General features: G+C 40.7%; 1 protein-coding gene across 6 annotated transcripts in view; it reads left to right on the top strand.

Moving 5' to 3' along the window:
• grik4 (glutamate receptor, ionotropic, kainate 4) overlaps window positions 1–26,964 on the top strand; it is a 341,658-nt gene that overhangs the window by 191,108 nt on the left and 123,586 nt on the right. For all 6 annotated transcript variants that reach the window (XR_012594732.1, XM_074642015.1, XM_074642012.1 and 3 more), the window contains exons 4-5: window positions 13,463–13,627; window positions 19,383–19,480. Coding sequence is in view for 5 of the 6 variants with exons in the window: in XM_074642015.1 (XP_074498116.1) it covers window positions 13,463–13,627; window positions 19,383–19,480 (263 nt within the window). In the remaining variant the exon portion in view is untranslated. The remainder of the gene's footprint in view (window positions 1–13,462; window positions 13,628–19,382; window positions 19,481–26,964) is intronic.

Below are 26,964 nucleotides of genomic sequence, written 5' to 3'. Positions count from 1 at the left end.
AGGTCCCATAGGTGCAAGCCTTCTGTAAACAACTTCTGTGCTTTCAATTTATCTGATGTCATTGTGCAGCTACTGGCAACACTCTGCTCGTGCTAATGTATTAACAATAGCAGGCAGGAAATCTTGTGGTGTGCATCCATTGGATCTTTAGTACTTCCTGTCAACATCTGCAGCGTTTCGACCATCTGCAGTCTCTATGTGTTTGTGCCAAATACAGTGTTTGCCAGATATTTCATTTTTTTCTCTTTCATCTGTTAGTATGCAAGCTCGAGCCTGTCACACATTGCATCTTTGCTTCTTTTTTGCCCGTTAAGTGAATATCACTGCTCTTCAAACTACTTTTGTTTTCATTGCAATCAAGAAAACTAAGAGATGAGGGGACCTAGTTTATTTATTATATGACTTGGCTTGTTATGTTGCGTGATCTTGGGTTTAATTGGATTTTGAGTTGAATAATGTGTCAGTGGAAGAGGGTGTTAAAAGTTACAGCCGAGTGTTTCTGCATAAAAACTCAGCAGATTCTGCAGCTTCTAAAGCCTCTGTGGTACTGCATCAGCTAGTTGTGTATTTGCACTTGGCTAGCTGTTGTTTTAAAGCTACGTGGCTCCGCAGTGGTGCCAGGTAATAAGCTGAAGTGGAGCCGAAATTAAATAGAGAGTGTCATTATACAAACAACTATTCCCAAGACACAAAATGCATGCAATGCACACACACACACACACGCGTCTCGCAGACATGCTGGATAAGGCCCTCTGCTCATTATTCCCCTGAGTGAAATGAGCCTCCAGTCATAACTCTGTTCATAAATATAACCTGCATAAAGATGCACTTGATATGCAAACACGCAACGTGTAGACATGCAAGACGACATGCAAAGTGCACACCAGAGAATACATGATATGGCAATGCTTGCATATTGCACATATGAAGCAGCGATTATAATCTGAGACAGCTGTCATCACCCTGTCTCTCTCATTCACAATCACAGAGCATTGCATTCTGGGATACAGGCTTACTGTATATTAGGAGTGGGGAAAAAATCGTTTCACCTATGTATTATTTCTTATTATTTTTTTAATGCCAGAATCAATATATTTGTTTCATTTGAGTCTATGTAGAGGTAAAAGGAAGTTACCGCTTTTATTGTTGTAGTCTGATATAACATATGACGTAACGTCATATCCGTTCCGTATCCTTTGACCAAAACAAACCGCAGCTGGCCGCAGCGAGTCGAAACCAAAACGTAGAAAAACAGCAGAGGGTCCGCGTGGATACGACCTGCACCCTCACACCCTCACGTGTAAGGGGAGGAAGCTGACGGCAGAGCTAGTGATGCACTTGGCGAAGTTAGCCGAAGTAAGAACTACGTCTGGTTTTAAGGTGTTAACAAAGGAAGGAAATATACATATATGGAAATAAGATTGATTGGATTATATTAACAGAAGTATAAAACATTACATGTCCCTTATAAATTAAAAAGAAAATACCACTAATTTGTGAGGGAAATGTCTTTATTCTTTGATTTCTGGGTTGCTGGAAAAAATTTAACTAATAATGTCTGACAATGACATCTCTGACTACATACCTGCTGAAAATCAAACATTGTACTGTATTAATTTAGATATTTTCCAAAGTAAAAGTCCCTAGAAGTGTATGATTCAACTGTTTCCCCTGGTTTAGTGTTAAAAAAGTTATAAATAAATCATGATATCAAGTCACAAAACTTGTAGAATCGCAATACTTAAAAATCGCAATACATATTGAATCTGCACTCAAGTATCGTGATAGTAAGTATCGAAACGGGAGAAAGGAGAATACTCCCAGCCCTACTGTATATACTCTTTCTTTCCCTCCCTCTTTCATTTTCTTTAAACACATTTTTAGTTTTTTGAGAAATTGTAAATACGGTAGACGGACCACTGATTCTGTTGAGGTTATAGTGATGATTTTGAACCTTGCTTTTTCATTTTACAGCCACATTGATCCATTTCGTAGGGTGACATTGGTGCACTGGTATTTAAAAATCCATCTACCGAAATGTTTTATTAACTGTCATTACCACGTTGCTCATATTGATGTAATGGTGTGATTATGTGATAATTACATGACCTGGCTACAGTTAGAGCAACATCAGAAGCATTATCCTCTGATGTCCCTCTTGTCTCAGTCAATGTGGCAAAGGACGTTCTGCGGAGAAATGCTGTCAAGAACTGTAAGATTACAGCTTTCTAATTATCATCTCTTTATCGCAATGTTGCCTTTCACTCTTTGTCATCAGCCCTCGCAGCTCCTTTGTACAAGGGAGTTGGAAAACAAAGGCAGCACTCCCTTGTGTGCCTCTCTGTCAATGGCTTTTACATTCACTGGCCCAGAGGGACTCTATTAAAGGCTTCCTTTTATTCACAAAAATGGTGATTTCAACACCAATTATCATAATTATTGACTGCGTCCTATTGAATTCTACGTTTATGGTTTTAACTATTTTCCCGTCTACCACCAGTGACAACAGAATAAACTGCAGACTAAATATGCATTAACTGAAATGACAGAAGTTTTTACGGGCCAGTAGAGTCGGCGTTTGCGTTCAGCCTTAGATTAATGAGATTTAACACATCAGGCCACTAACACACATTATGATAGGTGTGTGTGGGCTATAATTACATTACGTGACACCAGGAAATCAGTTTCTTGTCGCCAGGTCTTCCGCGAGCGAGGTTTTCTAATTATGTAAGAAAGCACCTCCGCTTCCTTCGGCAGTGCACACCACAGGGCTTGCGGATGAGATTGATTAAAGTGTGGAACTTGCAATTCCATTTGCCATGCAGTCAGACAAGCAGACAGATTGGCTGTGGTATAGTTCGCAGTCACGCTGCTCCAAGTGAATAAAACAGCTATTAGACAAGCATGACACACGGCATTTTCATCCGCTGACATACACAAGTGCATGGGCGTTTAGGCACACATAGGTACATGCACACACATTTCACACGCTCACTAACAAACAAGCAAATATCTGGCACTGAAAAGGCTGCGATAGCTGTCTAGTGCCTCTGCTAATTAATGTCAAAGCAACCATCAAATAAATGAGAAATGTTGTTTGTAGAACGCTGAAAATAACAAATTAGTTGAGTTTTTGATGTACAATCGTTATTTACATGGATAAAAACAGAAAATCACAATAGCAATTAAGCCCTCTAATGATGTCTTTGAAATGAAAGGGACACACTGTTTGCATCAGGATGAGTTTCAGAATCTGTGATGTTCAACAACATAGCATGTGTGTTGTGTGTATGTGTGCGCCAACATATCCACAAACAACGGTTCATATGATATCTTACGAAAATGTTATTCCGTCTGTATAACCCTCCTAGATAAAAGTAAAGACTGACCTTTTATTTTAAAAATAAGATGCACAATGTGAGGTAATATAAACTTACCTTACCATACCTACAAAAAAAAAAAACTTTCATTTGAATCAGTGGCTTTGGCATCCCTCAGTGAAAAGAGGGTAAAATGTACAAACCCATTAAACTAAAAGGCAGATGAATGGAAGTGGTGAGAGAGGACAGCCCTTTGCATTCACCAGTTGTGAGGACCATGACCTTCACATTTACTGTTCTCATATAAATTGAGGCTTTTATTTGAATGGCACACTTTGGTTGGGCGTATAGTTTCAGTTTAAATCAGACAGTAGTACCTGTAAGATTTATGTTCGATACATCAAATCTGACATATTAAAGCAAAAAGACAGAAAGGGTGTCGTTGACAAAGTCAATGCACCACATGAGAGTTTCATTAGCTAATGAGCTGTTGTGTTATTTTGTGTTTTTTACAGGCATCCAAGTGCATGGCCTGGCCCATAGTGGCTTCTTCGTCGATGCTTTCATTAAGCCCTATACAAACCTGCATTAGCACACAGCTCGGTTTCTGTGTGTTGGCATGTTTTCAGGAAAAACAAATCTGATCCCTCCTGAACACATGATAGGGTGGACTAATCAGCCAGTTACAACAAAACAAGCAGACCTCTAATGAAGCTGCTAAAGTAGAAGTCGATGCCAGGATATGGGGAAAGGAGTGTTTGCAATGAATAATCCAAAGGCCCGGTATGCAGCTCGCTAACAAAAAGAGCACTTGAGGTGATCAGTCTTCACATCATTGTGTCCGGATTTAAATTAATTTGTTTGCCCCTTGTCCAGTGCTCCCTGCATCCCAGTCAGATTACAGACTTAAAATGACACCACATTAATTATTCAGTGTCACTCAAAATTAAATTAGTAAACATTGTAACTATTTAAGTCCTTCATGGGACTCTGCAAGATGCTTTTAAACAGGCTGTCTAGTGTCCTTTGTGCATAATTTCACATCAGGTGGATTTATTTTGAAGGGATGATCAACAAGGAAGATACTGACAGGGTGTGATGTGAGAATGGCACCAAGAGACAGCTGGCCATCTGGCAGACGTGCCTTTTGGGGATACAACTGTCTTTTTTTGTGTTTTTTGTTTTCCTCTGCCCGGACCACAAGACAGGTAGATTGTTTTTTTTTCTAAATTGACACTGGGCTGGTCATGATGATGAGAAACGTGTCTATCTGTCTGTATCAGCCCCTTTCCCACTTGATCTATATGACTGTGTGTGAGCGCTCAGCTGAGAGGTTGTCTCTGCAGAGTAGAGAGCGGAGAGTCGTCTTCAGTGTTTGACAGATATTAGAAAAATAATTGATGACAAAATACATTAAGAACTGCATTGATTGCGCAGACAGGGGACATCCTCATTAGACGAGCTACTTCGGAAAACACAGTTGGTAGCAACTTGACGATTACGTAGTAAGCGATAACAAGTCCACTGAAAGCGCTGCATTTTCCATATACGCCACGCAGGGCTTAATGAATAAATTATCTTTATTTACATGAGCCATCATTGTGGCATGTCTTGAGAAACCTTACTGTGAAGGTGTCAGTAAATAAATGAAAAATAATAAATAAGGTCTAATGATTCTTAATTACAAAAGTTCTAATCAGTCAGGGATGGTTTTAAATATGTGTCATATTTAATTCAAACTTTATTTCAGACCCACAGGAGGGTCCATAGCAATAAAAGAAAAGAAAACACACAAGATAAAACCACAGCAATTCATCAGCCAATTAAAAAAACCTTCATATGTAGGCTATCTCACCAGTGTTTCCTGAGCTTGGATGAGTATTGACTGTAGCTCTTCCAAGGCCTGATTAAAGCCTTTCATTGCATGATTGTAAGCCTCTATGAGCCTCTGCATACTACTTTTCTTGTAGCTACACCAAAGATGAGCTGTGTACAAAGGCATGCAGAAAGCTCTAAATAATTAACATTTTACATTTAAAGAACACAACTTACAAATCAAGATATTTGCCTGAGCATATAGTTGACATCCGTCATCATTACAATCATCAGTGAGAAAATGGCCAAGGTATTTTATTTCCTTGCATGTCATGAGAGGAATATCGTGCAAGTGAAACACAGTCTTTGCCGTACTGTGAGCACACCTTCAGTAAATGCTGTAGCCTATACTATGTGTATATGGACTGAGAGTTACCAGGTCATCAGCATACTGTATATAATATGATTGATAACAGAGTTTCCAACAAGACAGCCAATGTTACACCCATTCAATTGTTTCGATAAGTCATCCATATACACTGTGAACAAAATTGAGACAGAATTCCACCTTTACAATCTGTGTGGGCTAAAACGCACAAGAAGCCTAATTCCACATGTTTACAATCAGGCAGGCAAACTCATTAAAATATGCAATAATTACGATCATTGTATATGATCTACTACTTTTTCCCACTGGTTGGCTTCTCCATACTCTTGTGGAAAGCCCTGTTCATCACAGTGGAGTAAACAATTTTGCAAGACCCTTTTTTGAAGGTAATTATCATGTTAACTCTCCCTTAATCTCCCTTGATTCCCTCTTTCTCATTACAAGGCTTTAGTGTTTTTAGGCAGTGGCTCGGTTGGTTTAATCGGGGAGTGCGAAGATGGGTAGTGCGTGATCGACAGTACTGGCCAAAAGGCCAGGGGCTATTTTTTGTCCCAGTCCAGCCCTGCCAAGAGATCTTAATTATATTAAATAAGACACTTGGAGCATCCCGAGCTTACATGTATGTTGGGCTTTCGTAACAGAGCTGTACCATCTTTGAACAATGATTTAGAGGGCCACATATTTCCCTGAGGGTAGGGTAGTTGATGTAATTTGAAGAAGTAGTTGATTTCTCATATGATTACAAAGTTAAATAGCTCAAATTTAAGAATATCATATAAGACAGAAGATTAAATAGGCTAATATCTTATGACAAAAAGCCACAGTGTATACTTTAAGTAGATAGATTATTAGTTATTTTACCTGAGGCGAGAGGAGCAGTCCCTCAAGGTAATAATAATAACCACTGAGAACACATATTGACTTCCAATTCAAATGAACGCCATGTTAAATCACTTTACAGTATCCATATTCTTCAAAAGCGTTTATTTGATCAAAGGCCAAGTCCCTCTGAACTATTTCCCCCACTCTCCCTATCAGATAATGGCTTTTCCCCCAATCAAAGCCCGCGAGTTGGAGAGCACATTACCATTAATTGCCTTGTACAGTAGGTGAAGCGCTAGTTCATTTGATCTGCATTTAGCACTTGGTCTGATGGAAAGAGAGATGCAGCCATCGAATTAATAGAGAAGCCAGCAGATCCTTCAAAAGGATAATGAGTTTTTTACCCTTGGCTGCCACTTTCCAGAGACACTTCAAGCTTTCTGTGTCACAAAAAGCATCGCTCGCACAGTAAGGCAATGCAAGGCTGTGTTTGGACCTTCCTCTTGTGTACTACAACAGTTCTCCACTACTAATTTTCACAGAGCAGGACCCCTGACACAAGTTGAAGTCCAAATGCCTTGTTTCTGACTTACATTTAACAGCAATTCTGCAGTTTTCTGCCTAAAACACACACCTCACAGACCTCCCTGCCTCTTGTGGTTTGTCTACGTGGAAGGAATGAGCAGAGAGAGGGATAGGAAACCGCACTACGTTAAGTTTTAAAGTTGTTAACATGTTGCCACTTTGGTTTAAATCCATGTTCAGGATGGATAATTTCCAGCTCTAAATGCAGGACTCAAAGTGACAGAAACTGTAATGGCAGTGTGTGTATGAGTGTGTATGTGCATTTACAAGAAGAGGTGCATAGTTGTGTTTTTAACAAAGGTGAAAAAAATGCCCGCTCCAATTACTCCATACAATAAGGGCTCTTATTGGACAATACTGTTGTTGTGAATGACAAGTTTAGCAGCGTTTATACCGTTTTTGCGTAACGGTTTGATATTGTTTGTCTTTAATGATAAAGGGTTTTATGATTACACTCAGCCAGACGTTGACGTGTTTTGCATGAGGATCACATCTGCGAGAGATGCTACTAAAATGCCTCATGGGATCATCTTCCTGTGCTATGCGCTGTTACCTCGGAGGGATTCTCATTTCATACCTACTTTTCACTGAGCCTGTCTTCCACAGTCCACAGCCCGCTACGCTTCAGCGTACCCCTGGGCTACTCATTGATTGCTTTCGATGGATCAAGGGCCAGCTCATGTTTTCCGTGTGTGAAAACAGCCCTGCTTGTTTGCCAGCTGTCATGTATTGACCATTCCCAAATGTCGACTCCTGTGAGACCAAGACATGTCAGAATTATAAGTTTCATTCAGTACGCGTACTGTACACCCACTTGTGTGGATAGATTTGCAATGTGTACGGAGGCGTTTTGCTATAATAATTCACCACATTTTATTGGTATTTCTATTTCTGATGCAGCCTTGGAAAAGGAGATGATATTACGCTTACGATTCTTGTCAAGGAAAATTGTCTAAAATGAAATGAATGAGAGAAACGGAAGATAAAACATGACACGTGAACATAAAAAGTTATGAAGGACATTGAAATGACGTTGAAATGTCTCTTTTATTAGAATATTTCTTCTGCTCGTTAATTCGTTATAATGCAAACTCACCTGACTAAACAGCAGTTTGTGTGTCACACCAGATATTCTCAGTTGTGGCAAATTGATTGATTTGTTTATTTCAGTTTGCTGGGCTTACGAGACACTGGAGAGCAACAACAACCAGGATGTGTCCAATCATATCATACAGTTCCACAAATTCAAAAAGAGAGCATTTCTAAAAATTCAATTTCCATAACAAAAAAAGTCTTATTATGTTAGATACAGTGTTCTCTGTCAAACTACAAAGTGAGGAACCTCTGTCTATCTGTCTGTCTGTCTGTCTGTCTGTTATTGGCATATTTCGAGAACCGCTCATCCGATCTACTTCACGCTTAACAAGGGAGTGCTTTTTCAAATTAGGTGCTATTTGGACACGCATAATTCAATATTAATAAACTTTGAATAAATAAGCGAAAAGTGCTCTATGCATATTGCATATTGCATATTGCGGACTGAGACGAGCAAGTCGTCTGCAGCGGGCAACGTTACAACCGATCTTCTCTTCACTTCCCTGGAGTGAATGAGCACGAGCAGATAGCCTACATATAGCGCCACTCTGCCATTGCAACTCACATTGTGTATGTTTTAGCCATATTAACTTTTAACATTAACGCCAGGAAAATACCTCCGCGAATTAAATCCATTCTCTACTTTATAACCTCCGTGGTCATGTCAAAGCAAGCAACTAATATGCCTATTAGGAAATTACCTCCGCTAAGTGTATGTCACCGATGTTTCTGACCGTGAGTTGCCGCGACTTGGGTGTGACGCAACTATGTCATGGCAGGTGTATTGCTCAGGACCCAGGGAAGCGCAGTGTCGAGTATGAAGTTGTTTGTATTAGCGGTTCTCAAGAAAGCTGCAAACAGCAACACCAGAGACAAAGCACTCAACCCGTTCTTAACAGGCATGTTTTGAAAGGGCACACTGCACTAGTTTTCTATTAATCTTGTTAAGACAAAAATCTTGTCATTAATTAATCCACATTACCTTCAGACGACCAAAACAAATTAAGGTTCTTCAACTGAAGTTTTTTCAAACAAATGATCCCTCAGGTCACGGCATGTGGGGAAATGGAACACAACATGAAATTCATCCACAATAACACCCGGATCGCAAAAAACACATAAACGACTTATGTGGCTAATACTAGAGAATATTAGTCATGTGTGACAACTTGGCCAATTGAAAATAATTCCTGAAGACATCTGTCTATCTCCATCTTGTTGTAAGGCCATCGTCATTTAATGTGAACAGTTTTACATTTTGTGTAGCTTTTTTTTTTTATTTTCGTCCAACCAAATGTTGGTTGTTAAAATCTGCTGGACAATAAAGCTATACATCATAACTATTGAGCCTTGCATACACATGTGGACATCAAAGTGAAATCATTTTTAATCATTTTGAAAGCTTTGCTTTTGTTTAACGGCCACTTGGGGCAGTAGAAACAAGCTGAAAACACAACATTGATCACCTTTTTGTTGACATGGCGAACGTGTTGTTTACTGCTGTTTGGTGCTGATACAGTGGTAGTGTATAGTGGTGTCATTAAAACTTTTTGCGAAACAATAAAGCTGGCTGCGTCTGAAAACATAGCTGATAAGAGCTGTGAGAGTGAACCAAAACAGTAAAGCTGTGGGCCATAAAACTCCCCATAGAGCTGAGGGGGATTGCAGTGTCCATCAATAAATTCCTGTGGGTTTGTCACTACGGGCGACCGACCCCTTTCATATGCAGTACATGTAGTCATTTGATCCACTAGTAATATAAAGATATTGATTATAGCAGCTTCAGTCCAAGGATGTAACACTGCTATGTTGTAAGACATGGCAATGAACAAATCACACATCAGAGAGAGATGTTTAGTTATCTTGACAAGGAATCATGGTGAAACATACAGACATAGGCAAAATCGTTGGTACCCTTCCGTTAAAGAAAGAAAAACCAACAATGGTCACTGAAATAACTTGAAACTGACAAAAGTAATAATAAATAAAAATTCACTGAAAATTAACTAATGAAAATCAGATATTGTTTTTGAATTATGGTTCAGCAGAATCATTTAAAAAAACAAACTAATGAAACTGGCCTAGACAAAAATGATGGTACCCTTAACTTAATATTTTGTTGCACAACCTTTTGAGGCAATCACTGCAATCAAGTGATTTCTGTAACTCTCAATGAGACTTCTGCACCTGTCGACAGGTATGTTGGCCTACTCCTCGTGAGCAAACTGCTCCAGCTGTCTCAGGTTTGAAGGGTGCCTTCTCCAGACTGCATGTTTCAGCTCCTTCCACAGATGTTCAATAGGATTTAGATCAGGGCTCATAGAAGGCCACTTCAGAATAGTCCAATGTTTAGTTCTTAGCCATTCTTGGGTGTTTTTAGCTGTGTTTTGGGTCATTATCCTGTTTGAGGACCCATGACCTGCAACTGAGACCAAGCTTTCTGACACTGGGCAGCACATTTCGCTCCAGAATGCCTTGATAGTCTTGAGATTTCATTGCACCCTGCACAGATTCAAGACACCCTGTGTCAGATGCAGCAAAGCAGCCCCATAACATAACCGAGCCTCCTCCATGTTTCACATTAGGTACAGTGTTCTTTTCTTTGGATGCTTCATTTTTGCGTCTGTGAACATAGAGCTGATGGGACTTGCCAAAAAGCTCCAGTTTTGTCTCATCTGTCCAAAGGACATTCTCCCAGAAGCTTTGTGGCTTGTCAATATGCATTTTGGAAAATTCCAGTCTCGCTTTTTTATGATTTGGTGTCCTCCTCGGTTGCCTTCCATTAAGTCCACTTTGGCTCAAACAGTGACGGATGGTGCGATCTGACACTGATGTACCTTGACCTTGGAGTTCACCTCTAATCTCTTTGGAAGTTGTTCTGGGCTCTTTGGTTACCATTCGTATTATCCGTCTCTTCAATATGTCATCAATTTTCCTCTTGCGGCCACGTCCAGGGAGGTTGGCTACAGTCCCGTGGACCTTAAACTTCTGAATAATATGTGCAGCTGTAGTCACAGGAACATCAAGCTGCTTGGAGATGGTCTTATAGCCTTTACCTTTAACATGAAGGTCTATAATGTTCTTTCTAATCTCCTGAGACAACTCTCTCCTTAGCTTTCTGTGGTCCATGTTCAGTGTGGTACACACCATGATACCAAACAGCACAGTGACTACTTTTCACCCTTTAAATAGGCAGACTGACTGATTACAAGTTTGAAGACACCTGTGATGCTAATTACAGGACACACCTTAGCTTAACATGTCCCTATGGTCACATTATTTTACATCTTTTCTAGGGGTACCATCATTTTTGTCCAGGCCAGTTTCATTAGTTTGTTTTTTAAAATGATTCTGTTGAACCACAATTCAAAAACAATGTCTGATTTTCATTAGTTCATTTTCAGTAAATTTTTATTTATTATTACTTTTGTCAGTTTCAAGTTATTTCAGTGACCATTGTGGGTTTTTCTCTCTTTAACGGAAGGGTACCAACAACTTTGCCTACGTCTGTACATTTAAACTTGCTGCTGTGTAGACATTAATCTCCATCACAGGGTTTTCCTCGGGATTTGAAGTGTTGATCCTCGGACAGAGAAGTCCACAGAGCTGAACGATGAATATTTATGAATCTGGGTTTTATATTTGAGTTTTAAAAAAAATCTAAAACTAATAAAGCCTTACATGCCTGTACATGATCAAGATGGAGTCTGTTAAGTGCATAAAGAAATTCATGTCCTTTGTGTGCGACCTCGGATGAACTGTCACTGCTACTCTCTGTTTCGTAGCAAAGCATATCAATTTTTGTGGATATTGGCTTAATGTGACTACCGGTGATGATATCAGATGAGTGGATGTGTCTCATCTTTACAATCTAGTTGTTGTTTATTCGACTGTGTGATCAGCTTGGAAAAGGTCACTTCAAACATGTTGCGGCTCTGTATGCAGCTCTGCGTGTCTACGTCTGATATGATTAGGCTTGAAGTTACAACACTCAACCTGCAGTTTTTCGCTCTAATGGATAATCTACAGTTAATTTACCTTTCAGCAAAGTTGCACTTAATTGTATTTTTTTGCACCCTATTAATGTCACACGTTTCCGGGTAGGTTACTTTTATCTCCTGACTCTGCTTTAGCTGTAAATGTAATCTATTTAACTTGAGAACCTTTGCGCTAACCCAGTATAATTACATTAATTACAAAGCCTGCTTTCAGACATCTGCTGCTCATTTTATTGTGTGTTCTTTTCTACCCTTGAGCTGAAACCTATTGAGGTATGTTAGAGATCGTATAAATGTTGGTTGTTCATGCAGTTGGGCTGAAACATAATTAAGTGGTTGATGGGAAATGTTTACTTTTCAGTAATTGCCAGGCTCTTCAGTGATCCTGGAAAAAAAAAAGTACTGACTTCTTGGAGCCAAGATGAGTGTTGATGGGATATTGAACTGTTGGGGTCACATCTTCGTGGAAAAAGTGTATTCATGGTTAGACCTATGATTGAAAATACAAGATATGCCATTTATTCAGTACATATCAAAGCATATATGTCATTCCATTTCTTTTCTGTTTAATATCACATTGAACAGATCATGCTGCTTAATTGCCCATGATGACAATTTGACATCTGTGCTTTTAAACGTCACAGAATACGATTAGGATAAAAAAAACTTCTCTCCTCCTTTGTCTGAATGTCTTTAATTATTGCTACAGTCTATTCAGATAGTGCGTACAAATATACCACTCCATACTTATCATGTAGCATGGAATTATTTAAATCCTTTTAAATAACTTATCAGTGGACTCACACAGTGTAGCATCTCCGTAAAGCTGCTGCAGTGACTGGAGTTTTAAGTCTCCAGACTGCCGTTGTGAAAGCTAAACAACCGATGGATGTTTTGAATGCTTTTGCTGCAGTAAACAGTATGTTATGAATGTATATTTTTTCTGTGGTCTTGAAAATATCACTATGTTATGAATTTATATTGTTGCAGTGTTCATAAGATTTTAAAGCTTTTAAGCTTTCAAGCTTTTATCATACAGATCAGATATTTACATTAAAATAGCACTCAGCCTTTTAGAACAAAAGTAGATTCCACGCACTAAAAGCTGCTCCCAAAGTGTATGGATTTATTCACAACAATACCTGCCATGGTGGGCACTCTAGATTAATGGAGAGCAGTGTGCACAAAATGTCACCTAGTAGTATTAGTGCTAATAAATCCATACACCTTGGGAGCAGCTTTCAGTGGATTGAACTTTTATTGTAGAACTAAAAGAGAAAAAAAAGCCTTTAAATACATGACCTGTCCTCACAGTTTCTCAGAGTGAATGATCGTTGGCCACATAGGCCACCCTGGTTCTCTAATGTGGAAAAACAGCAGTTACCAGTGTGGATGATTTTTTTTTTCATTACCGCTCCTTTCTCTTCCCTTCTTGTCAGCTGCCATCCTTGATGACCCTATGGAGTGCAGCAGAGGAGAGCGTTTGGCCATCACGCTGGCCAAAGACAGCATCAACAGGAACACTAACCGCTCCATCACTGGCAAGCTGGAGGTGGACATCTTTGAACTGCTGAGAGACAGTGAATATGAGATGGGGGAAACAAGTAAGTAACACGGAGAATGCCAATTCACCATGTTCACACGACGGCCATCTTGCTCAGGGCGGGAAGGAACACTGTAAACTAGTCGGACATCTATAGAGCTATAGTGAAGTGGCCCAAACAGCCAGGTGCTGAAACAATCAAATATGGACAGATAAGTCTGTAAAGGATCCAAACAAAGGGATACAGCAACTGGATTGAAGGTTACATCTAAAATGTAGAAGGAGAGACCACCGGCACCCGACGTGTTGTTAATTGACATTTGCTAAGTTAAGTTGGCAAGTAGCTTGCTAGCTAAAGTTGTCATAAGGAATCAATGTCGATGTTACAATTAACTATTTTGTACAGACGAGACATCACCAGCCTGTAGGCCTTTTAGTTTGATATATTACTAATAGGGAATGGAAATCGCGGAGCATTCTGGGGCGCGCCGTCATTTTTGGAGATCAGTGTAAGGAGCTACGGTAGACTGTTATTGTATTGTTGTTGTTCTTATTTGTCACTGGTCTTTTCATCCGTCATCTGTCAATCGTTCATCACCAGAAATGTATAAAGTACGTGCGAAAGACAAATACCCATATAAAGAGAAACTGAGGAGGCAAAAAGGCCATATATTACAAAATTGAAGTCAGTTAATGATATCAATCCTAACTAATTAGGAGAAACTTAACAGTTTGCCACCCATTGTAGTCACTGATGTGACCAACTACACAATCATCCAAACAAAGATAAGCTAGGTAATGTTATGCAAACTGAAAGCTCCAAAACGTAGGCTAATACTGCATATTTAATCTACCGGTATCTTGCAAAATGAAACCCATAACATTTGCCTACCTTTGTGTCTGACTGTATGCTATACAGTTTACCACAATTAGTCTTTTGAATCTTATTCACTGTGCAGTGTTTTGTGTTACCTTAAGACACTTGCAGTAAACAGCCAGCGGATGTGTTTGTCAGCTGAATTAGCTAGTCTGGTATACTGCATAACATCTTTGTTTCGGGTTCAGTCAAAGTTGAGCGTAGCAGCACTATCACAGTCAAGGCAGAGTCACCAATTCACCTGGCAAACAGACTTATCCGTCCACATTTGCTGGGGTACACAGTCAAATGTTTGAACTACTTCACCATCTTGCTATATCAGTTTGACTAGTTTCCAGGAGATTCCTTCCCACCCTGAGCGTGACGTACGACCAAAATGACCGCCATGTGATTATGGTGAATGAATTTGTAGGGAAAAGAAAGTGTTGATGTGTGTGTGTGGGTCTGTTGGTCAATAGATGTGTTTGTGTTGAGTCAGAGGAAAAAAAGTCGGAGAAAAGGGTCTCATTTTGAAATCAGCAAGCCTGTCATTTCAATTCACCCTACTGGCTTTTTTCACTCTGTCTCTCACACTCTTCTCCAAAGTGCACAGAGATAAGTCTGTCTGGTTTAACAATATTTCAGTCAAACAGAAGCAAAGAAATTATTGAAAATAGATCACAGACTGCCATGGTGCAGGATCGCAAAATGAGCTGTCATATTTTGATAGCTGCAGAAGTGAAATGGTATGTTTATATTTGTTTGCTGACGGGTTGTATTTTGCTCTCTCTATGTTAGGCTGTATATTGGTAGCCTTCACTCTGGTGTGGCAGGGGAGAATAAAACAACTGTAAAAAAAGGAGTGTAATGTAAAAATGACTTACAGTAATCTATGTTAAAGCAGACGACCTTCAACATAAAGGTTTATGAACCTTTTTAATGAGCCATTAAGAGATTTCCAGTAATTAATCACACCAATGTGACAAATGCTTCACTGAGGGGAGACTCCATTAACACAATGTGAAGTACCTATTTGTTATCAATTGTATCAATGCTTCCACTTCACAGCTATGCAGAACACCAGTATACTGGGTGGTGACTTGTTGCTTCACACCTCAGTGTTTATTTATTACATTTTTTTTTTTTAAATATTTAATGAAAACTATCCAAAATCAATATAGTACAGCATGTGTCTGCAGCAGAAAACAACCAATATAAACATCTGTGACAAGAAGTGTGGAGATTGATTTTCAATAGAACACTTTCACAAACCCAAGAGCTTCAGTGGTGCCGCTTAATCCATGGAAACACCGCTTCACTTACCACAACAACAAGAAACTGTATTACTTTTTCTGCCTGGTGTACTAAGAAACCCTTCCTAAATGTGGTTCCTCCTGTGTGTCTTTATGTGTGTGTGTGTTTCTTTCTCTGCATGTGTGTGTAAAGTAGCATGCGTAGGTGTGTGTTGGCTGGATTTTGTGTATATTGTGCAAATGTTTTTGTGTGTGAAAGTCTGTGTGTGTAATTAGAGGCAGGAATTGGATTAGGGATGGATCAGTGGCTGCAGTTAGATGGAAATATCACAGAAGGACAACTACCTGCCCAGAAAAGTCCCACCCCCACCTTTCAAGCACCCACTCCTGCCTGTGTAGTATACAGCTCCTAAACGGATGACTCCCTGGGCTGCTTGCTGCTTTTACTGGCAGTTAACTCAACGTGGCAAGCAGGAACGTGCACAGACATGCTGAGGGGCTGATGCTCTAATCTGTAAAAGGGTGATGAAGCTCCAATGGTGCAAAGTCACCTGGAGGGAGGTCCCGGGCTTCCCCTGCAGAATTATTTTAAAGTTATGCAGATTGGTGCATTCTGGTGATGTTTTTTACTTACAGGAGATGACGGTCAGCATGACCCCAGCATCAAGAAACAAGACAGGAGCACCGGTACCGGTGAAAAGCAATACAGTGCTTTGGATGGGGATGGCAAAAAAACACATTTTAGCCACCTAAAAGAAAGGCTCACCTAAAAAAAATTGATCTCTGTTTAAGTGTACGCTATATTTAGAATATTTTTCAACAGCAAACTGAACTGAAAGTGAAACGTATCTATGCTGTTTTTGCCATCTGCGCCTGCTGGCTTTGGAGAGTGCATAGATAAGTTTCACTCTCAGTTCAGTTCCTCGTCGAGAAAGGAGAGGGAAAGGGCTGTCTGACGGCAAGGTAAAGCGGTGAAAATATTCTAAATATAGCATACACTTAAACGTATATTGTTTTTTTTAAGTTGAGCCTTTCTTTTAGGTGTCTAAAATAAGTTTTTCTGCCGTCCCCGTCCACAGCACTGCATTGCTTTGCTCCGGTGTCGGTACTCCTGTCTGTTTCTTGATGCTGGGGCACACCGACCGTCATCTACTGTTAGTAATACATCTGCTATGGATAAGTACCTCACACAACCCCACTTCAAAACACCCGAACCATCCCTTTAAAGGCAACCAGAATTTATATCAGTCAGTAAAAGAAAAAAGTTGATATCCTGCATATTGGATGTGTTTCCCTTAACATACCCTACTACGGCTGAGCAACGCCGACACACCGTCTTCATCTTATACACAACTCTCCCTCAGTTGCTGTTGTAGGTGACCAAGAACCCACAGCTCTTTCAGCTCCAGCGGGGAGGCAGCTCAGCCAACGAGGGCAAATGGGTTATTGCTAAGACAGCTTCAGCCTGACCTTGTGCACATCTTTGGTGACAAGGCTTCTTTCACTGTGATATACTGTATTGCATATACAGCCACATAACACACGCAGATGTTTGCTTTATTGCTGCCTGTGTGCACCTGGGGACACTGATGGCCTACTGAGAGCGTTTTAATCCCAACAAATCTGAAACCATTAAGATCTGAAAGGAAACTTGCAAACTCCATGACCTGCAGCCGGATGAGTTTAGATGTGGTAGCTGCATTTTGTGGGTGTTTGAGACTCTATCACACACAATATGCAGGCATTTGTGCCACACAACATGCATGTGTACACTCAGTCTTTTGGTATTTCTGGTTTCGCTGAATCTCATGTTTTATTTATGCCTCCGCGCCAGCGATATTCGTGGCCCTAGGCATTATGTTTTCGGGTTGCATCCGTCCGTACCATTCTCATGAACACAATATTTCAGGAATGCCTAGAGGGAATTTCTCCAAACTTGGCACAAACGCCCACTTGGACTCAAGCATAGGATAATAGGATAGGGTAAAATGGTAAAGTGATGACATTTTGGACAGATATGGATGTATATTGCAACTTGCCTGGCTGGCGGAGGCATACAACCGTGAGGCGATAATTCTAGTTTTATTGTTTTGTCTGTAGATCCATCGGTCCTCTTGTAACCAGCAAACTTGTCAAGCATTTCACAAGTCAAACTCATTACAGCCCTCTAATCATTCCAAGGTTCCAATAGCTAGTATTGATCAGTGAAAATCAATGTCAAGCGGAGAAAATGGATTTCAGGCGACCTACTGACCTTCTGACCAGAATTTGACCGCGTTTAGAGGCACAGTACCGTTCTGACAATTCACAGCGTTATTGGACACCTTGACACTGATATCAATGTACAGGGAGTGACGAATAAACTTTGGCGAGCAGGTCGAGTTTTGACACAGACTTTTCTGTCACACTCTCTGTCTCTCACACACACACACACACACACACACACACACACACACACACACACACACACACACACACACACACACAATGCTCGCTGTGCAGACAGAGACGGAGCGGATCAAAGTGTCACAGGGGCCAGGAGCATGTTGGCTGGCAGTCAAATCATTCAGCTTTATAATTTGGTGAAGCCATGCAGACAGGTGCAAATGTGTGTGTGTGCATGTACTGTAAATGTGGGCACACGTGTGTATGCGGGTGTTTGTGTAAGGTGTCAGTGTGTTCATGTCTTACAGGCCCCATGGGTGACTAAGGGATTACTTATTAATCATTCGACTCACTGCCTCTGGATTCACAGCACAGACTCAAACGGTGCCCCCCTGCCTTTTTCCACACACGTAGCTGGTTAATGCTCTGCATTTGCCCCAATAACCGGCACCAAATTATCATCGCACACACTCACTTTGTGCACACATGCTCACACATGAAGAGTACATCGTGTCTGTACTTGTGTCTACCTCATATCATTGACTGCAGCGGTTTAATTAGAAGCCAGGGATTATAAACTCACAAGAAAATGGCATTCTGTTTCCCCCGTATGGGGAGATTAATGCATATGGCCCCTTGTACATCAGAGAGTAAAATTCACATTCCCTGAAATGTTTCCGTCTAAAGATATATTTCCGTCCCCAAAGGTAAAGCCTTTAAATCAGTCCTTGTAAATGTAGAATGTGGAAAACAAGATGAGATGTGTGTGTCACTTTTGGGGATATTATGGCATTCGTGTAAATGTTCAAATACCAGATTTTATGTTTTAAGCCTCCAGATATTGCTGCCTGTCACTATTTCTGTCTCTGTGCCGTTCTGTCTCTCCTTTTATCTGTCTGTGTCTCCTCCCATTTGTATATCTTCCTGTCTCCATATGTGACGGTCTGTTATACGAATATCAATTCCTCCCACAAGCTATTAAACTCTCATCGGCAGGATCTATAGGAGTTTTCTGTGTGTGCATCACGTTAGGCATATTAAAGATGGACAAATGCATTTGGCCTCGTGCAGGTTTCATTAACGCATGTAGGTTCAGGTTCCCTTGAGACAGTGGAAGCGCTAGCTCAGGCTGCTATCAGTTTAGAGGTTGAGACAGTCAGCATGTGAATCCATTAACATCTGGCTGAAGAGGGCCTTTTTTTAAATGACTCTACCTTTCCTGGATAGCACTGGCTGACTGACTTTCTTTCTCTCTCTCGCTGTCTCCGTTCTCTTCCCGATCCTTATTTTCCCCTCCGCCCCCCCTCTCTGTTTTCTCTCAGTGTGCCAGATCATGTCGAAAGGCGTGGTGGCGGTCCTCGGTCCCTCTGCCAGCCCGGCCTCCAACTCCATCATCAGCAATATCTGCGGAGAGAAGGAGGTGAGTCTATGCACCCAACTGGCCTGCAGCCGCAGGCTCATATTAGGCAGCGTGCTCACAGCGCGACCAGAAATACAGAGCTTGGAACGATGATGCTCATTATCGGCTGTGTGGTTTTTGTAGGAGATTGAGGGGGAATGAAATCCAACTTGTTAGTGAAGGGTTGTGAAAAGGTTCTCCCTTTTCACCAGGTCCTGTTCCAGAACATAAATAGTGTTTTGTGTCTGTTATTATTTTCAGTCCAATGTTTCAATTTATTTGATACATTATCAATTAAGGTGTGCAAATGACACAAGCTTGTGAAGTTTGTTTGTTTTATGGGTTCATAGGATTTTCTGTTGTTGTTCTGACTGGGATGTTTTGGCTCAGCAGCTCAATCAAGGAAACAGGTTTGCCTAATGATGTCCTCTTAGCAGAGAGGGGCTGGGCCTGTTAAGATGTAGAGAGATAGGTAAATCCATCCGTCCATTATCTGTAACAGTTTATCCTATTCAGGGTCGCGGGGGGCTGGAGTCAATCCCAGCTGACATTGGGCGAAGGCGGGGTTCACCCTGGACAGGTCGCCAGACTATCACAGGACTGACACATAGACAGAAAACCATTCACGCTCACATTCACACCTACGGGCAATTTAGAGTAGTAGTCTTTGGACCGTGGGAGGAAGCCGGAGAAGGTATTGCAAATGATTTAGTGATATTTAGTGTGCTCATTTGGTATGTTATGATTGCCCATAGATGAACTGTGAGGTCAGCAGTAACTTAGAAACCTTGTATTAATGGTTATTTAATTTTGTATGATTTGGATGCTTGCTCTTTTTCGCTCACCCTGTGCATACCTGGGCGGATGTAGGTGGTAGGTTTCTGGTAAGGTGATGCTGAGAAGGTGAAATGCCACGGAGTGGGGGGGGAGAAAGGAGTTGGCAGCTTGCTGTGAGGCTGCTGCTTTCTTTTGTTTGGTATTCTTGTGCTTCAGTTTTATTGAAATTACCGGGTTTCCTTTTTGCCCTCAGTAAACTTTTTGCAAATACAATATATGCCACTTCTTTTGCACTACTCCTGCTTATCGACCGAGTTCTTCAACATCCCTTTTTTAAAGTTTTCTGGTGCCAAACCACCTCATCTGCCCTATAAAAGAGTGTGGCAGCACTACAAAGATGAAATACCTCAACAGTGCCATAACTCTCCATTCCAGTCCCACTCCAATTAAAGCACCGCTGTTCACTTTATGTCCCCCCATCCCCTTCATTAGCTCGGATACGGCCGAGGCTTGCTTGCCACTGTTTTGAGAGTTTAATAGAAACAAGTACAAATAAACAAAAGTGCAAGTTTTGATCAGATCACGTGGGTTGACAGCAAACAACTTCTGCTGTCCCTCCTGTACATCTGCTGTTTGAAATTAGGATTTTTACCTTCTAGATGATTTAAAGGAGCAATATGTAGGAATGACAGTTAGCGTTTTACAATGGGTACTGCAATAGCCATGTTCATTGTTTACATTCATTATGATAATTTTGGGGGAGTGGCTTTGGAGGGAGGCCTGAAGAGACGACCAGCCAGTGTTTCTGACTTGGTGACTTTCTCTCTAGATTTAGCGACTTTTGACATCTGGTGCTACTAGCTACTTTCATTGGAAAAAAGTTGGCAACACCGGGCTGTTTTTTTTTACATCATTCTTCAGACCTATTTTCTTTTCTGTGAAGTGAAGATTTGGAAGAAAGATTCTGCTTCAGAGCCTGGCCGCACGCAAACAGATCCCAGTTGGATGATAATTGGCTTGTCTGAACTCTGACATGGTGTTATTTGCTGTCTGATGTCAAGAGACAGAGCGCCTTTGAATTATACAAAACCATAAACGAGATCAAAATCAATTATTAATCACAAAAGATTTATCTGTTATGGTTTTACTGCCATGCTTTGGGGCGTTCACTAAATTTGATACACTTTGTTTTACACTATTTGTAGAAAAAAGACTATTCGAACTGTGAAAGTGAATGCACCAATATACAGTATTATCGACTGAACTGCTGCAGATTTTAAAATCTACGTGTCAGCTTTCATTCAGTTCATCAATCATTCAGTTTTCACCAGTGTGTTCTGGTATGCTCCCCGCCATAATTGGATTTGGTCCACAGAGAAGCTGCCTTTTTAACTGCATGAATTTGATCAGCATGACTATTAGAAGAAATCCCATTACCATCCCAGTCTCTATAATGTCCTCTGGTAGAGTACAGCCCGCCTTTCTAATGAGAGATCAGTCTGTTGTAGTGGTAGACAGACCAGGACTCCCTGCTGTTAAAAGTCTCTGGTGGCACTGACTCGTGGGGCTGACTGCTTTGAAACATTGACTGAGATAATACCACCGTATGAATATTAAAGACCCTATAAAGTGAAAAATTGCATTTTTGAGTTGTGAATGTAAGTGATACATAGTCATAAAATACTCCAAGGAGTTGATACTGGTCCCTTAAGATTCACAGTTTCCCCGCACTGGCTCAAAATTCATCTTTACTTATCTCTTATTGCTCAAGTGAATGTGTAGGGAAATAATTTGGATGACCATAACACTTAAAAGCTCAGCCTATCCACCATATTTGTCACAGATAGGAGGACTATAAGGGCCGCTGTTGTCATGTTGAATTGTCCTTTCACACGTATAACACTTCTTGAAGCAATAACTTCCATCCGGCCTTGGCCAGTACAGTACTGTCACCATATCTGTAGTCTGAATTGTATTTAGTGTTTTAACTCCTACTAATTCAGAACTGCTGCAACGCCTAGGGAAGAAATATGCAATGTGTTACAACACATAACTTGGCAGCTTCATAGAAACATTTGCACTGAGTGTTTGATATTCCAGCTGGGTGTCCATCTTCATCTGCTCCGTAAATGAAATACTACATCCATATATCACTCTTGGCAATGGTCCTTTCCCATCTGCTCTAGATGGACTTGTTTTTAGTTGAAGATATCTTTTCAGGGGTTTGACACTCTCAAGTGCAGCTACAGTATGCAACTCTTTCACTTCTATTCTAATCCGTGTTTTGTTAAAAACAGACTGTTTCAATGGTATTAAAGTATTATTAAGATTTTAACAATAACACTGTTGTGATAGTAGCGTTTACCACAGCTGTGTACACCCTTCCCATTTATAATTCCCTTTTATCAGAGCCGCGTAGAGTTTCCAGAATTTAGCTTAGGATTGATGGCAACACATTAAACAAAATTATGATCAAAATTATGCCAAGTGCAGTAGACTCAAAAGTAAGTAGTATTATGGCCCCTGTGAGTGATATACTAATATATTATATTATTGGATTACTCATGTATAATTGAATAGAAGATACTTTGTTGATTCATCCCCCTTGGGGAAATTCAGAATAATATGTAAGTAACATTTTATTGTTGTACAGTAGTTGGTCAAGGTGGAACTAGTTTTAATTATTTTAAATACTGTCGGTAAGTGTAGCAGGGTAGAAGTATAAAGTAGTAGTACATGGAAATACTAAGGTAAAGTACCTCACATTTGTACTTGTATTAAGGGGTTCTTAGTTACATGCCATCACTGTCTTTTATATATGCAGTAGTCAGTCTTAAATGAGCAATATGTAGGACTGACAGCCAACACTTAAAATGGATAACAGCAGTCCAAATTCAAAACACTGGAGTCCTGGCCCGTCCGCTTCTCCGGTGTGACTGCAATTTGAGGGTTACCTTCTAGACACGACCGCGCTAGCCTCTGGCCAGCAGCCATAGTTGGAGTCACTTCACCGACTGTGTGTCTCAAATACTCGCTGCCTTGATAACCCAGCTGCACACGGACCCCAGAGAGATGTGCCGAGGCTTTTCAGGTCGGGTAGAATCTAATGTAATGTTATCTCATGTTGATCCAGTTTGTGTGCTTGCTTCCATGGCTGCAGAAGGCTGTTTGTATGCCAATTTGTATCATATTTGGTAACGGGTTGTTGAACTGGGCAGTGGACGGGATCACACCGGCCAAAACAAAAACAGATGTTCAGGACCGGAATGGAAATTTCAATGGAGAACATACTGGCTGTAGCATTGTTGTCAGAGAAGCCAGTATTACAGTTTAGCAAGTTTTCTGAATCTCTGATGATACGATTTATTACTGCAAATATATTACATATTGGTCCTTTAATATACAACTCTACAAAAAATTGTTTGGAAAACCATTCCTGCAGTGACCCGCAAGTCTGTTGCACTTGTGGCCAGCTCTATCGTACATTGTAAAGTGTACAACCGCAGCTGCTAGACGGTACTGAGCGTGTAATTCAGCCCATATGTAGGTCATCTTTGCAGGTTCTGTGAAAAGTGTTAGAGATTGTGAAATGGTTTGAAGTGTTTCTTCTCTGACATGATTTAGTTGGAAATGCACAGTTTGATGTGCTGTGACATGTCTCTCACCTTACAGTAACATCAAGGAGAACTTGATTTTAGAGTTGAGAAAGTGGCCACAGAGGACCACTTGCTTCTTCTTTCACCACCAAATGAAAGAAGAGGAGAACACTGAGTGTTTGAGCCTTTGGAAGTGGAGAGAATATATTGTATAGTGATGTTGGCATTGCTGTTTAAATTCTGTCAACTGAATCCACTCCCAACGTACGTCAATGCTTCTAATGATAGTTTACTAGATCTGAAGCTTTGATACAAACGTACAGACTGTAGAGTTGGTGGTGTTGCTCTCAACATTTATAATAACTACATGTTATTAGATGTAATTGTGTGTCCACCCACTGTGCAGAATGAGTCATGAAGAATATTCAGTGAGTTAACAGGAAGAGATGAGGGATTTTGATATGAAAAGACACACAAATGCATTTTTGGACACATTATAGTCATGACAATAGACAACAGATTAATACAGGCAGGGGGGAGAACCTGTGTCCTTGGGAATACTGCACATTGATCCTCGTATCTCATTCTGTGTTGTTTAAAATCCATCAATAACTATTTTTAGGTTGGCAGGCAATTCATGGACTAATCAAGCCCAATGGTTCTCAGTTGTGGCCATCAGGGCCCTGCTGGTTTCCATTCTAGTCATCAAATCAAAGACTATTGAATACCTGGAAGGCATAGCAGGAAAACCAGCGGTCGTGTTTCCTGAGGATCAGGATTACAAAGCAACGGTCTTAACTCAGTGGTCCTCACCCGGATGCTATTTAGAGCCGAGCGTGTGCAGATTTTTATTCCAACCAGACACCACACCACTTTTTCACTGATGAGGTCCCCCATCTCAGGCTCGAGGTGTCCAAATCAGTGAAGTCAGCTGCTGTGTGTGTGCGTGTGCGTGTGCCTGCGTGCGTGCGTGTGTGTGTGTGCGCGCATATGTGTGTGTTCTTTGTCTAGCAGACAAGGTCACATTGCTCTTGTCATGATCACTCTGAAGGGGATGACTGGGTAATGGCCCTTGTCAGCGTGGCCTTATATTAGTGCTGGGGGTGTTGTAACTAACAATACAGCACTATCACGACACATTACCCACAATAACTGTGGTATTAAGATACTAGAGATCCTGTGATACTGAATGTAAACACAGTTAAGATGAAACACAATTGTCTGTGAATGCCGTTGCCCAGGCAATGCAGTTTTTTCAAAAAGCAGATAATCATAATATAGTCTATTCATTTATTGCATTATGAAGTGTTTTTTAGTTCAAAAATCCTTGATCTTTGGCAAAATATGACGGGTTTATTTGCACTGGAGTTCTTACTTTACCGATTATAAAATGACATGTAAAAGTCTTGAATTCAAACTCTTACTTAAAGGTAAATGTTTTAGCATTCAGGGGGATCTATTGGCAGAAATGGAATGCAATATTAATAAGTAAGTTTTCTTTTGTGTATAATCACTTAAAAATAAGAATCATTGTCTTTTCGTTACCTTAGAATGAGCCGTTTGTATCATACGAAGCGGGTCCTCTCTTAACACATCCGGATGCCATATTTCTACAGTAGCCCAGAACGGACAAACCAATCACTGGCTCTAGATAAGGACATTAGCGTTTTCGCATCGGCCACCATAGTTCATCTACACGCTTGGCACACATGAGAAGTTTATGTTGGTTGCTGTCTGCAAACTCACCACTAGATGGCGCCAGATCCTACACACTGCGCCTTTAAGACAAAAGTATTAGCATCAAAATATACTTAGTGAAAGTATTCATTATGCAGAATTGCCCATTTCAGAATCATATATATCATATTAGTGGATATTTATTAATTATGCATTCATGTTTACATCAATTTAATGTCGCTGCTGGTAAAGGTGGGTAACCGTACATCATAATTTATTATTAGTTGATTATATTTTGTATTAATAATCAAAATCTGAAAAGTAAATACTAACTAAAGACATTAAATAAATGTAGTGGGGTAAAATGTACAATAGTTGCCTCCGAAATACAGTGGAGTAGAAGTAGAGAGTAGCATAAAATAAAATATTGCAAACCCCTACTTTGTTCTCCGCAGCTGAATAGTGTGCAGCACCCCTCTGAGCACTGCTCAGCAGGAGATGAGTAGATTGGCTGGTGTAGGCAAGCAGGTGCTCATGCCTAATGTTACCTTTCGACTCCGGCATCCCACCGCCTGCCACGCAAACAGCCAAAGCAGAAGTATAAACCCAAAGGGAGTTCCAGTGTCGTCTGACATGATTAGGAGCTTTATAAACAAAACAGACGTATTTTTGCACCAAATCCACTTTACAAAGCAACCGTAGGTGTTTTATTTTTTTCATCCTATTTGACAACAACTGGGTCTTTATTAGACAACTCGAAGTGTAAGTGTGTGTGTTGGTCTGCGACATTATATCTATCTAATAAAGGTGGAAACAGGTCACCCTGAATTGTAGGAGCCGGAGAAGGATGTGTGTGTGTGCGCACACAATACTCTGACCACCTAATCCCTCACTGTGAGCGTAAGGCCACAGATGCTGGCACTCCGGCGGCTGGTTGCCGGGGACACTGGCAGCAATATTGCAGCTGACAGACCCCACTAGGTGATCAGCACATCATCTACCCGTCCCGATCAATCACTCCCCGGGTGCCGCTGCTGCTGCAGAGGCCACTTCCACCGGAGCGACAGAGGAGTGGGACTGAGCCCATCTGGGTTTCACACTAATAGTGACTTATATAAAAACAGCCACTGCAGAAGGGGTCGACTGCGTGCAGCATGTTGGCGGAGTGTTTCCATCTCGTGCAAGCAAGCAAACCATTGGGGTCAAGATTTGGAGGAACGGTAGATTAATATCGACTAATGAGAAACATTAACTGGAGCTTTGGATGAGAGGCTCCTGCTGCTTCACAGGTTGCTGGCTGCTGGAGTGTGTAACGCAGTTTTGTTGTTGTTGCTTTGTTGTTTCCTGTGAATCTCAAGGAGAATACATTCAATTCTTATTTTTAAGTGGTGACTTAGATATGACGGAATAGACCAAGGACATTTCATCCTCCATTCAGGCTCCATTTACAATCCT

Source organism: Sebastes fasciatus, chromosome 7, assembly GCF_043250625.1.
Source record: "Sebastes fasciatus isolate fSebFas1 chromosome 7, fSebFas1.pri, whole genome shotgun sequence".
Classification (NCBI taxonomy): Eukaryota; Metazoa; Chordata; class Actinopteri; order Perciformes; family Sebastidae; genus Sebastes; species Sebastes fasciatus.
This window is presented reverse-complemented; position numbering and strand designations above follow the sequence as displayed.